This window comes from Scleropages formosus, chromosome 12 (genome assembly GCF_900964775.1).
Source record: "Scleropages formosus chromosome 12, fSclFor1.1, whole genome shotgun sequence".
Taxonomy (NCBI): Eukaryota; Metazoa; Chordata; class Actinopteri; order Osteoglossiformes; family Osteoglossidae; genus Scleropages; species Scleropages formosus.
The window spans coordinates 22181512-22196345 of record NC_041817.1 but is presented as its reverse complement, the minus strand read 5'-3'; the positions used below and the strand labels follow the sequence as shown (position 1 = coordinate 22196345).

The following is a 14834-nucleotide window of genomic DNA, read 5'->3' as shown; positions in this document are numbered from 1 at the left end:
ATACAATAAATGTACAACTACTGTTCACGTGTCGGTCAGACTGTTTGAGTAATTAGAACATCATTATTGAAAAATATTTACAGATATGTTCCATTAACATCAGTAGTCTCAAATCAGTGATGGTATGTTCTCCCCAGCACAGCCATTTATATGATTTCCTTTGAATTACGAAAATCTTTTTAACTTGAACCAAATATCTACATCTTTCCATTAATTTTATTTCTGTATAGTGAGGATATCAAAAATATCACGTGATTTATAAAACCCATCTATGGGAAATCTCCTAGTAACTCAAGGGGTTTTTTTTTAATGTAAATTGTATTTACGTTTGACATCCACATTGACATTGAGATGAAAAGGTACAGGTGATGATGTGGTGGACCTTCAATCCGAGCAATTGGTCCAAGGATCTCCAGCTATGCTCCACTGGGGTTTGAACACTGTATGTAAGAACAGAACAGGGTGATGCGATGGTTTGGTTAATATGCATATGATTACTGCAGTCTTCCATAAACTTGGACCGTTGGGTTTGTCCGGGTCCGAAAGGTCCTTTTTAATTGAACAATCCTTTGTGAGCGTGCGCCCTCTAGCCGTGGGCAGTGGGCATAGCATACCCCGCTAAGCGCCTCTCCGCCACTGCAACCAGGTTGGGCATGAAGTTGCGCGTACAGGTTACACACACACACACACACACACACACACATACACACACACACAGAGAGAGGCGCGCGCGCGCGCACTCACACACTCGCACACGCGGACCCGCCCGCCGCCTCTCGTCTCCGTGCGTAAAGCTGCGCGCACCGAAAGCGGAGGACTTGCGCCGCGTCGCTCCCGGATATACAAGGATGGCAAAAAGCTCAATGTAACTACGAGGAGGATTTTTTTTTAAAAAAAAGGAAAAAGAAACGGGGGGAATAAAGATGAAACTAGTATCAGCAGCTTCTTCCAGTTGTGTCGCGCGCGCAAAGTTGATTCGCGGGAAGCGCCTTTGCCGCAGCCGTCACTTTCGCTAAGGCGCCTTTCCCGTCGAGCCGCGATGAGGCTCGCGCTGACGCGATCACCTTAATTGATCCGCGATTAACGGCCGTGCTCCTCGTTTGCTCCGACCCTGGATGTGGTCATCGGGCATCATGCTGGCGGAGACGGAGCTCCTGTGAACGCGGCACGCGCTCCGACGCGCGCCTTCCGAGCATCCCGTGGAATTGTCGCGCGCCCTGGGGACGCCGCTCCGTGTGACACGCGCAGGATTGACGGGCAGCGCGGGCACGACCCCGTGGAGGGGGGGGGGTGACCAGGTCCAGAGATGCGTTCTGGGGAGATGATCTGCCTGCTGCTCGTGGCGGTCACCGCCGCCGATCCCGGCCAGAGTAACCAAGGTGAGGTGACCGCGTGTCCAAACTTGCGCCGAACCGCCCAGCCAGGTGCGGTCCTGCGCGTTCTCTCAGGTCTCCTCCTCGTGCCTTCACCCACTGCCCGGCGTTGTATACGTGTGTTTCCCTCGTGTGCGTCGTCCCTTTACATGAACAGGAGACCTGTCTTTGTTTGTTTCCTTCTACCTGAAGTTTTACCCACCAGGTGTGCGGCGCGTCGCGCGCCAATGCGGCTCCTGCGTGAGAAGCGCGTCGTGTGAAACGCGCCGGTAGATCCGTAATAAAATCTCCAGAGCATCGCGGGGTCCCCGTTATGGGGGGAGGAAAAAAAAAAAAAAAAAAAACTCTCAGATTGTCGGGACGAGCGGGAAACTCACAGAAGCCCCGTGTCAGTCAGTGTCACCTGAAAACCATAAAAAAGAAACATCATAAACTGCTGAAGTGCGCAAAAGACGCGGATCAGAGTCGCATGGCGCTGTTCTGGCGCAATTACATAAAAGTACCATGCTTTTACTGTGTGTGCATCGTTCGAGGTGTCAGCGTAAAGTTCGGTTTGTGCCGCATCAACGCGGACGGTATGTTACATTAATAAGTACATAAAACAAAGCGGACTGCGTATAAACACATAAAATGCGTCTGTGGCCCCGTACCTGCTCGACTCAACTGTGAATTCTTGTACTTTTCATTCATACCGCGCTGGCTTTTCTTTCTTTCTTTCTTTCTTTCTTTCTTTCTTTCTTTCTTTCTTTCTTTTCCCTCTGTTATTTTCGTTACATAAGTGAGAACGCATACAGCAGATTAAACTCTGATTTAAGGATTTTATATGTACTGTATATATAATAACAATATTCTCTATATACATAATGGTTAAGACAGCATCGTTATATATATTATATATTTATAGTATGTATACATAAATACATACATACATATATATCACATATTGGCATACATATATAATTAAATAATTTTTAAAAAATTTCAAATTATTTAATCAATTGATACATGTATGTACTTATTTTTCCAATGTCCCCTAAAGGGAAGCAGCTCAGGGATCAATAGCTGGGCTTGGAAGGAGTGTAGAGATGGAGGTAAACTCTGCACAGGAAAGCCAGGGAGCCCATGAATCCTTTCGAGCTGTTATGAAATGCCTGTTGTCAACATCTAGTAACTCCTTGGTTATTAATGAATAATTAATAATCTACCTATAGCAAAATGTGACAATTCATGCATTCAGTGGAAGCCTCCACCTCAAGCTGCACATTTCTGCTGTGTGGGGTATTACCTCAGAATCATTTATACATTGTCCATCCACAACCTTTACATGTTTGCGTTTATTGTCAAGTGGAAATAAACTTACCCAAAACTTTTTTTTAATCCTTCAGCTAGTCTGTAGGGTTTTTCCATGTGTTGAAAGGGATAATGTCTGCAAATTCATTACTGTCACAACAATGCCTACATGGCGTACATTTAATGGGTCTGTCTCTTTCTTCTGCTGTCTGTTTATTCTGCTCATAAATAGGATGTAAACTCAAAGTAAATCACCGTGAACATGTGGACAGATGAAAAGCTATTCTTTTTGTGGCGATCCTATTTCGCGTACTAGATCTTCCGTTGAGAAAAGTTCAACTTATAATTCTGTATAACAACCTGAAAGAAAACTAAATTCGTGAACCCATCACTTTCCAGCATAATTTCTTTCATTCATTAGCACTGCAGCAAAAACATGTGTTACAAATTTTGAACATAATGACTCTTCATTCAATGTTAAATGCATAAGCTGAGTATAATAAATTATGCATGGTTTAATTTTAATTTTAATTCTGTGAATGTTGTCAGCTATTAGCCTTAAGATTTTATGGAAATACCTTCATGACTGAAAAAGGGAGAGATAATATATATATATATATATATATATATATATATATATATATATACACACTATATATATAATATATATATATTTTATGACTGTTATGATGTCCAGCTGACATGCAGAACAATGTTTAGATGAAATATGAATCTCCTGGTATATATAGATAGAGTGTCCCACTTAACATAATGTGCTGCAATTGACTCTTCTCAAATCCACATGCCATCTTTTGCTCTTAAACCTGTTTGATTTCTTGCATATTTACACAGTTATGATTATGGTTCTATTAAAAAAATAATTCTTCTGAATTGTCATTCATTCATTCATTCATTCATTCATTCATTTTTAATGTGTCTATTTATTTTAAATGTATAAAAATCCGTAAAAATAGACAGATTCCTCTGCACTTTGGACCAAGGACCCGTCACGTTATTTGTAATATACGCAGAAAGTTTGGAAAAGTAACAGGTACTGAATGGGCACCAGTCAAAGATTGAGGGCTGCAGGAGCGCAGAACACTTTGAGTTTCCGTTCGTGTTGGCAGTTGAGCTCTTCTGTAAAATCACATTCCATCACTAGTTCAGAGTTGTTCTGTTGTGTAGCAGTGCAGCGCCTGCTGCATGGTCGTTCTGCGTAGTGTTTTATTTGGAGTCATTTATATTCATGTTGTTGTCTGTTGACACTGAAGATTTAACCGGCTGTCTGAACTATTGGGAACGCTGGGAAACACATTTCACCGCAGAACGTGCTTTTCTGGCTTCCCAATAAATGTATTTGGTGTTTTGCTTTAAAGTTATTTCTGTCATTAAATATCTTTATTGCACTTTATATGCTGAGCAGTCATTTATAGCAACATACATATATCAGAAAGCCTTCTGGAAGTTTGTAGGAACAAAACGTTAAATAGGCAGCAGAACTGGAGCAGAAGAAACTAAGAATCAGAACTTGCTCTTCCGGGGACAGTTGGTCATGTAGTGTTTAGAGCTACTGCCTTTGGACCCAAAAGTTGCAGATTTGAGCCCCACCTCTCATTGTAGTACCCTTGAGCAAGGTACTTATCCTAAATATCTCCAGTAAAATTACCCAGCTGTATAAATGGGTAAGCAATTGTAATTATTGTAACCTTATCATTATAAGCTGCATTAGAGAAAAGTGTCAGTTAGATGAGTAGATGTTAATTGAGTCCAAAGTGAAGTGTTGTATTTTTATCAGGTAAACACTTTTGGGGAACCCCAGGCAAGTAACTGCTGACCTGTATTTGTTGATTTTGTCTGTGTAACTGCTGCCTGTTTATTATTATTATTATTATTATTATTATTATTATTGCTATTATTATTATTATTAATCATCACCAGTTATCTTTGTAGGTGAAGAAATGTTGTGATGAAAATTAGCCTGCTATTCAAAGGCCAGTTTGAAGTTATATTCCCCTGAATAGTATCAGTGGTTAATATGGCAGGGGTCTGTAAAAGCGCTGTACATTAAAAGTAAGACATTTATGTCTGCAGCTACTTGTCTGTGGCTGCCTGCTTTATGAGGTACAGCAGGTGGCATGAGGAATTATACTCAGGACTAGGAGGTGCTGGTCTAAATGGAAGCCTTGAGAATGCGCGGCTGTTTAATTGAAGTGTTCAGCTCTATAAATAGGTAACGGTGTGTACCAATACACCAAATATACTGTAGGGAAAAGAGTAATAAGTGACAGTTCATATACATTTGTGCCTGCAAAAGCACAAAGATAGCAATTATGTGATACCGATCTTGCATTTAGTGCAGTATTCCGGTGGCGCGCGATCAATCTATTAATGCGACCAAACCGTTATTAAAAAGCAAGACGATGAAAAAGAGTGGAGCGAGACAGACGTGTGAGGTAAAGGCTCCAAGTGTCGGAGAAGAACTGACATTCAGCAGTCCCAAGGTGTCGTGTGAAGTGATGGGTCTTCAAGAGGCACCTAAAAGTCAAGAGGCTGGGAGCAGATCTGATGCTGAGAGGATGCACACTCTACAGTTTGGGAACGATAATTGGGCAAGCCTTCTTTAGAGCATCTGAGGAAGGCGCCATGGGTTCTCTTACCTGCGTAATGCTGTTTCGAGCCTTCGTACCACAGTGCAATGATCAGTTCCAACTCTTGCTTTCAACCTCAAAGCTATTAAGAGCATCTTACCCTCAGATATGTGATTAATGTTACCCCCAATCTCTTTCAATCTCACCTCTTTCCAAAATCCTCTCATCTTCCATATGGGAGCCTGAAAACTAGTATTCGAGGTAGCTATAATGTAGAAGACGGACATCTCGCTCCTGCGTGGCGCCGCTGTGACCGAATGGAGTGCTTTCCTTCCACTTCAAGAGCCTTTCAGCTCGAGCATGCCTCCTCAGAACTAACCTTGATCTCAGGGCTTTGCCATCGCAGTGAAGGAACGAGAGAAGAAATCCATCATGCTGGGTGGCACTCAGAACGGGAATCGCTTGGGGACGCTCATGTCGAGGTTTGTCTCCAGTAGCCGAACGTTTCCTACAAAGCGCAGCCAGGAAGAAGCGACAGGAGCATCGCCGCGTCGATTCAGACCTACAGCTCACTCGTTTCTGTTAATTTTCTATGAAGTTTGATAGTGGCCTCGTTTGGACACAGTTAATTAAATTTACCATAGCGGCACATGTTGAATACCAAATTCCAGAATTAATTTTGTTTCCATGTCTTTTTTTCTGCTTCACTTCATTGTTACATGTAAGCATTTCCGATGGCATCCTCAGGTTTTTTACAGTAGGGCTGTAGTGTGAGCGTTCTTCATGATCTCTTGGGTTTTTCTTTCCCATCTCTACTGGCTTAAATGGAAAAAGTGTAGCTGCTCACCTGGTAGGGTGGAGACCAATTTCCATGCCGCCTCAGGCTGTCCGGTTTCACCACCTGGTTGCGTCTTATTAGGTTAATGTGACTTCTTTTCTTTTTGCTCATGGAAGGCAGGGTGGCTCAGTGAGGAGGAAACCCAGTCGCTTTTGTTGAGTTCGTTGTCTCTGTTCCCGAGACATTGAGTCCGGAGAATTACTGCTCAATCCACGCCACTGAAAAATATGCGCACCTTTTTATGAAAAACTTTCACGAATTCTGTAATTTGTTCAGTTAAAGTCCATTTTGTTTACAGGTTAAGCAGCCAGTCGATGAGGACTAACCTCCTAAGGCCTGGGAAAATTAAGGCTTTTGGTTGAATTTCCAAGATTTCTAGGTAGTTTTCTAAACTGCACCCCAAAAACACATCCAGTCGTTTAGAAGCATCAAATGCCCTCTATAAGGAGTATTAGGACTCAGCATAGTAGCATGTACAGCTTGGGAGATACACTTATATGTTATGTCCTCTAGAGTGGACAGTGTGAATGGCTGGAGGATATCAATGCAGTCAGTTTTCTTTATGTCAAAACTGCCTGTTTATTAGACTTTAGCTGGCACTGCAGTATTTCTCAGGCAAAATTCAACATTTATATTTCAAAGGTGGAGTAATTACTGGCAGGTTTTGAAGAAAAAAAGACTTGGCACAGGCTTCAAGACTGTGGCTGGTCTACCAGCCAGGTCAGACAAAGAGGGGTTTTGACTCGGCAAGATTTGATTCATTGAGGGCTCTACTGTATTATCATGTGGCCCGAGAAATGTCAGATTTATTATTTGAGATCAGTACGCTCATAAAAGCCTCCTTTGAAGTCAGTGATCCTGTGTCCAAGAGGTGCCGTCTTTTAGGAGGTCATGTTACCGTCCTCTTACGTAGTTATCCGTGTCTTGTCAGATAGAGATGACCTTTGCCTCAGAGATCCAATTGACTCTTGCGGTCGCTGGAGGCTCAACCTTTATGGGGCCGATGGTAAGGACACCTGTCATGAGCCTCTCTCCTCAGGTGTGTTACAGAGGGAGGAGAGCCAGTGGTGGGTAAACGGGTCGCTGACTTTGGACCACAGTCTATTCCAAACTTATAGCGTAGGCTTAAAGGGGCATTACCTTAACTACTCATCCGCAGCTAATGAAGAAGAAACTGCTCAATTCTCTTTCTTTTTTTATAGGCTTCCAGGAATGGGTGGACAATCAGTGAATCTATCTATCTATCTATCTATCTATCTATCTATCTATCTATCTATCTATCTATCTATCTATCCATCCCCTTGAACTAATACTCTGAACTGATGCAGTAAAAAATTACCCAGCTGTTTAAATGTGTAAATCACTGTAAATAGTTTAGGACCGAATATCTGAAAATTGTAAGATGCTGTAGACAAAGGTGTAAATATTAGTTAATAGATAACAGTTAATAATCATATAGCTATGCTAAACGATATGCATTTATACAAAGGGCATAACAGTTGGGTGGTAATGAACTCACACATGGTTAAGACATTTGACCTCGCTATGGACTTAGACCACAGTTAGAACCTTGGTGAGCAGTTAGTGTACTGGTTAGAGGTGCTGCCTCCAGACTTGGAGGACCCACACTTGAATCTCACCACCTGCTTTAGTACCCTTGATCAAGGCATTTACCCTGATCAGACACAGTAAATATTGCCCAGCTGTATAAATGTGGAAGCCATTATAAATAGCTTAACTTAACACTGAGCTGCACTGGAGAAAAGTGGGATGAGTTAATATAATTCTGCTGTTGTCTACATGCAGACATTCACATCCTATATATCTGTATAGCAGTAAGTAGTTTATGTACCATAAATACTTCAGGGTACAACAGGAGGAGCCCTCCCAGGCTTTGAACAAGCTACCTTCTGATTACAAGTTCATTTTCTTAAGCACTCCCTTGCGAGATGGTGTCACTCCCCCATAGCACTGCAGGCGGTTCAGTCATGATTCATGTTAATAAAGATGTTCTCCTTCCTGAGATCTTATTTGGTAGATTATACAGCCATATATCAGCCTGATCTATGATCTAACAAAACTCTAATACTCTTCTGGCCCGCAGTGTTACCAGATCTTTCTGAGGAGAAGCCTTCATTCCTTCGTCTGTGGTCTATGTTTAATGAAAATCTTTCGGCGTGCACCGGGGCAACCTTACTGTGATACTATTATTGAAATGTATTTTAAATAATTTAAAGGCCATTTCCTTTAAACTGCGCTCATATTTATTTCACGAGGTGCACGTGTGGAGATGAGAGTGCGGACCGGGGTGGCACTTTTAGGGCCACTTGTCCAGTAGACTTGCATCCCCCCGGAGTGTGCTGCTGATTCCAGTGCCGCCCCCTGCAGACAGTCATGGGATATGGCATGATGATTGGAGCTGCTGAAGATCATCGCTCTGTCGCTGATGAGTTAGTTTGGCATTCACCTTGGGCGGGACGCCTGGTCCTGGTGGCGGAGGAGTGGGCTTGGTTTCATGGATCACTTACTAAATGTGGCTCTCTTGTCCCTTAAGGAGGGTAACTAGAACACCTTGATATATTGCCTAGATGCACAAAAATCTGTAGAAACCGCTGTAGAAAAAAAGATATTTCAAATGCACTCAAATTCAGAGAAACAGCTAGAGAGAAATATAGTTGTTGCAAATGTATTAGAATGTATTCAGATGGCCTTTAAATGGATGTAACCGCTTAAAAAAATGTATGTATTATATTGACCTGATATTTTTGTGTTATCCAGTATTACGTTCTAGTTGAATTAATTGCATTTAATCTTGCTTTTTGAGATACAGCATTTTGTGCTGAACTTGTACAGTAAGACACTTATTACACCAAGCACTGTGATTATTAGATCAAATTTCTTATGTAATCATTAGAACTTATTTGCCACCACTATTTTCTGACATTAAGAATTTAAATGCCACTCTTGTTACCGCCGGGAGGACCGAGACATGACAGAAGTATTGCTCATGCATTCGAGGCTTGTAGTCATAGACGAATCCTTTATCGGAGTTGTTTTGTGCGTTATCTTCAGACTTCAAGGGACTTTTGTGTCTTTATGCGGTTAAATGTCAGTGTTTTCTTTTTTTCCAGCCTCTTAGCTCTCTTCAAGGCTTTTTATTCTGTTATCTTGTGAAAGTACCAGTTTTCCATGAAATTGAAATTGTCAACGTAATCTGTAAAAGTTTGAGGACTTCATTTATTTATTTATTTTATTTATTTATTTTTTCCAGTCTCAGCTATGAAGTAAATTCCAATCAAATCTCTTTCTTTGTTTTTCAGTTCAAAGTCTATATTATAATTGAAGTCCATATTATACCATAATTAACTCAAATTATGTATTGCAATTTTAAAATGTCAGTTAATAATATATGATATAATTAATGTCATATTTAAGTGTAGTGGCCTGCATGTAAAAATCAGGCCTTGTGAACCCACTAGTGTAAAGGTTATCATCAGGAACAGCTTTTTTCTTTTAGAACTCGACCTGTTCCTCGTGATTACGATGTTGTGACGGTCCGAAACCGACAAACGGCGTTCGATTCTGGGACGGGTTACTACAAATCTCCGTGCCACAGTTTAGCTACTGCCTGTTGTGTCTAGACTTAAACAACTCCATAATCTCATATTCAGGCTCCATTATCTTCTGTCATTGTGAAGGCACGGGAATTGAAAAAGAACGCGCTGACAGCTGATCCTGTACAGACACATTTCCGACAATATCTTGGAAATATATCTTGCAAGGTAATGGAGATAAAAGCTTATTTAGATTTAACTCGCAGACAGAAGTTCTCTTCCCCTGGGTGTCGTCTGGCTTCGGTTGCCGTCTAGACGAAGAGCCCAGTTGATAGCCGCCTTCATGGGCGAGCGCTAAGGACAGATGACCGTTTAGGAGGGAGATGTGAACGATGTACGGCGATACAGTAGCCGACGTAGTAATGATTTAATAATCCGTCAGAAAACACAGAAATTCATGCGTTTCGCTCAATTTGAACAGTTATATGCTGTGAGTGCAAGTAGTTTCTCAGTCACTTCTCAGCATTTGAAAGAGCCAGGTATGCGGACGGTCAGAGATCACCGTCGTTCACAGGCCCCAGTGGTTTTCGCACCGGTTGGGCTTTAAAGCCGAATGTGCTGCGGTTCGCCGATGTAGCCGAGATGGTGGCTTAAGTCCAGATATGCTGGTGTTAGTCCGATAACTGGGATCGGGGCTTAAGTCCAAACATGCTGCTGTTTGCCCGATGTGTCCGAGATCGTGGCTTAAATCCAGCCATGCTGGTGTCAGCCCGACCGCGCTGAGATTAGCACTGGCGCCAGACCCATCTGCTCGGGTTTACCGATCAATCGGGGGAGCCAGACTTTCTGTTTGTGCTTCTTGCCATATTCATAAGCCATAGCAGACAAGCCGCCGGGTCTATTTTTATCCCACTCTGTGATTCCCACAGGGGGGTGAGAACTGGCAGGGTCCAGAGCTCCTCTGCAGAATGCAAACGGTGTTCAGGAGGAAGCTGCTATTTAACTTTAATTTCCCCCGCATGAACAGGAGGAATTACGATACAATCTCTAATATTCAGTTTATCGGCCTGTGAGATGAGGTTGTATGCGCTGGATTTGGGTCTGGTGCTCCTGTCTGGTGATGTGTTTTTAATGTAAATGAATTCCTAGCATAAGGTGCAGAAATGCACAGATGAACCGCTGCGCAGTCAGATGGGTTGTTTAAGGAAATTTCCCGGAGTAAAACCGCATTTCTTTGACCAAGATGCTGGAAAATAAGGTAAAATATTGCACAATGTGAAAATGGGACAATATTAAAAACTTGTTTTAGTCAATTCCAGAATTCCAAAAATTCAGAAATCTCTGTGCAGTTTTTTGGTGTTTGGCTCTTGGTTGTCGTGCTGCACTTGTTCATGGTGGTGGGGGGGGGGGTTTGGACATTGCTGGAATTAACAAATCAGTGCAAACGTTTTTGCACAAGAAGGGATCGGTTATAGCACAAAATTGGAGGCGGTGGAGACACAGAAGGCCTCCGGTGCCCAGGTGTGTGTGGAAACTGGCGGGATGAGAATGGAACTAAACACAGCCAATTAGGGTGGCACTGGCCGCCCCCCCTACCTCCTTCCCCTCGGCGGCTCACCTTCCAGTTCCCATTATCACCCCCGAGTCTGGCATCCGTCCCGTGCTCACACACCTGTCAGCCAGCCAGGTGAGCAGCTGAGTGTGGCCCGTGAGGAAGCGGGGGCTCCACCATCTCCAAGGACTGACACCTCCATCAGAGCAGCTGTGATACAAAAGGGAAAATATGCAGTTCCATTTTTGTATATGATAATACTTCACACATTCCAAACCTACACTGTATTTAACTGTCTCAGAATGAAATGCTTTCAATAAAGGCATTTCTCGTAGGGCAGCATGGTGGTGCACCTTGTAGTGCTGCTGCCGCACAGCATCGGAGCTCTTTTGGCGTACGTTTGAATCCATCTTATTGTGTGTGGAGTTTGCAGGTTCCACCTGTGTTTATGTGGCTTTCCTCCTGATGCTCTGGTTTCCTCTCACAGACCAAAGACGTGTGTTTTAGGTGAACTGGCAATACAAACTGTCACCAGTAGAAGGAGACACAGATGGGCGTTTCTGTGACACAACCACGTGAAAGACTGGGACATGTGGATTGCTGCCACCGCCCAGCATCGTGAGAGAGTATCGTATCGCATATCGCTTGCCCGGGAAAAAATCTAGATTTAAAATTCGAAGTACGGTTTCTACCGAATGTCTATCGCCAGCTCACCGTCGTAAAGTCGAAAAATCGTAAGTCGAACCATCGTAAATCGAGGAGCATCTGTTATCCTTTCTAGGAATGTGGGTAATATACAAAGAATCTAACTTAATATTAAATCCACACACATCACAGACATTTTACTCATAGCATGTACTCCTGTTTATAACAAACAGAAATGTATATCTGTAAATATATATATTCGGTGTTGCGATTTAAATCTTTAAAGTATCTAGCTGAGTTGTGACTGGAAGAAATGCACACATTGTGGTAAATTCTTCAGCAGCAAAATGCTCATCGCTGTGTTCGTTTTAACGGCATCCTCATAATTTACTCCCAAATTGAAAAATGACTATTTTCTATTTGCCATTTGAGCCCTGGAGTACTTAAGTGAAGATAATAGATGATTATGTCACAACGAGTATAATCAATGAAAGAAAATTTTAAGTTTCAGAATGTCCTAAATATTTTAGCCTGCTGATTAATTTAAGATTGACTTATTCCAAAAGATTTATAATTCCCTGGCCTTCTTTAGTTTAGGTCAATCAATTAGAGACCAAGCAATTAGCTCTAAGCAATCATTTATTAGTAATTTAATTAATCTCTTTTTTAATATCGCAGCAACACAAAGTTTTATTGCAGATATTGTATTTGCTGCCGTTCTCTGAATGCCATCATTTTTCTTTTTCAAAACAAGACGGCGGCTGTTATGTAAGGTTCTGTTATGATAGATGTTTCCGAATGCTGTAATAACTCATTACGCATGGAGCTCTGATCTGCTCCGAGGGTGTTTGATCTGGGGGGCCTTTGAGCCGTGCTGCAGGATCGCCTCTTCCGTCTCTGAAAGAAATGCATCTGAGTGGTTTTCCAACTTCCATTTACATTTGCATTTATTCATTTCGCAGATGCATTTCTCCAGACGTACAACTCAAAGAAAACAAAAGTGCATTTCACAAACGCAGGGGGAGATACACAAGCAGACCTGATTTATCATGTATAGTCAATTAGTTCAATACTGTATTGCACAAATAGCTGGACACGGATTTGATTTTTTTTTTTTTTTTTTTAAGATGATAATGTCGCAAAAGTTCATGGAGAAGATAGGAGACCTTTCTGAATATTGGGAGTGATTCAGCAGTTCTGAGGGGCAAAGGGGAAAGTTTTTTCTACCATATTGGAACCAGAACTGAGAACCTTTAGGCTTTTTATTTTGAACTTCTTTTGCGGTTACATGTGCAGCAGTCTGTTTGTGGCGTAGCAAGCGAGCTTGTAGCTATTGAGGAGAAGATCCACTGATGGTCTTGTAGGGAGTAACCAGAGTCTCAGACTTGATACTGGAATCTACAGGAAACCAGTGGAGAAAGACGAGAAGGGGAGATGCATGGGAACCACCTATGAGAGGAAGTCTTTTGAACCCTTGGCCAAACAAAATTCCCACATACAGTACCACCATCTAGAAACCTGACATTTGAAAGGAATGAATCAGGATTTTGAGATCCAAGCTAAAAGCTGGCGTTCCATGACTTTGTCTACATGTATTGAGTGGCGCTTTATGGCCTGAGAAACTGAAGCGATCACGATTTTTGGAAGTAAAAGTGCATCATTATTAATTTTTCCTCTGCTGTTTTAATTTATTGACCGAATTTGTCGCTGCAAATGAATGGTGCGATGAACGATGTGGCGAAATTTTATCTCGGTACCTTGACAGTGCTTTTGATGATACGAGACGTATCCTGTTCTCAGGCTATTTCAGTTAGCGGATGTCATTAGGGTACCTTTACCGAACGACGCGGAAAAAGGAAGGAAACCGACTCCTCCGATGACTCACTCCGAGTCTTGTAGTGTTTAATTTAGTAGGAGATAGAATTAATGTTTCTTCCTGACGCTGGTGATAAGGAAAACGAATGCGGGTGACCCAGCGATTTGTAAAATAGAGATGCTACCGCATTGGGCTTATTTACACAAGCTGTGAGAGACATGTTAATGAGGTGATTCTTTGTGTCCTTCCCCATACTTGTGTAAAAATGTCCCAATTTAGCTTGATGTCTCGAGGTAAGTAAAGCGACTCAGTACCTTGTGGCGTCTCAGTTTAATACAGAGGGTGATGTTTTTATACTGGGAAGAGTGAGATTGAGTAGGGAAATCTGAGCGTGAACCTCCACTCTGGTTAAGCAGCAGTCGCGATGGATGTAATATAATTTGTGTCTTGGCTCCAAAGTGCTCTTCTAATTCTGTTTGAAGGAGAACGAGATACTTGGGCTCCTCAGTTCCCGGCCTTCTTATCGCCAAGTGTTGTTCAGATTCGATTTAAAAATTATGCTCGCCCCGTCGGCAGGAAGTCGGGAGAACCCTGGGACTGTTCATCATCACACCGCAGCACATCCTCATTGCACACACACAAATAGCTGACGAAGCAGTCGATCACGGGCTTCGCCGCTCCGTGAGCAGCCCGCTCGCAGTCCGGAGCTGTTGAGACCACAGAAAATTTGAGAAACATACAATATCAGGGCATGACAGACTGTGTTTGCGTGTTGGAAACGCTCACTAAGATCTGACAGCGTTCACTTGATCTAGTGGAAAATTTGATTTATTGATGAACAAAGGGGATGGTGTGCATATATGCGTCTACCTTAGATCCGAGTCTTCAAGGACCCCCTATGAGAATACACTTCTTATTACCTTTATTTGAAGAGCCTTTTATTCCCCACTGTTTCTGCTCTTACCATCTACAGCCATCGGCTTTCAAGCGTGGACCAGTACAAGTATGATTAGGATGTTACTCATAAACAGCCCTCCCTAAAATCTTTGGAACAACAATATTTGGAAGATTAATAATTTGCAGCAGACATTCATAATTCATTTTTTACCACGTTCCCTTTTTCTCTTCATCTTTGCTTGTGCAGTAAAATTCTGTGTTGATAGTCCGCTGCTTGTTCT

The 14834-nt window shown here is 42.3% G+C and overlaps 1 protein-coding gene across 1 annotated transcript in view; it reads left to right on the top strand.

Moving 5' to 3' along the window:
- Positions 1 to 731: 731 nt before the first annotated feature.
- The window catches only part of LOC108930404 (ephrin type-A receptor 6-like), a 165125-nt gene continuing 151022 nt past the window's right edge, over positions 732 to 14834 (top strand). The window contains exon 1 of the mRNA XM_018745623.2: positions 732 to 1379. Within this exon, the coding sequence (XP_018601139.2) occupies positions 1307 to 1379 (73 nt within the window). The 5' untranslated portion in view covers positions 732 to 1306. The remainder of the gene's footprint in view (positions 1380 to 14834) is intronic.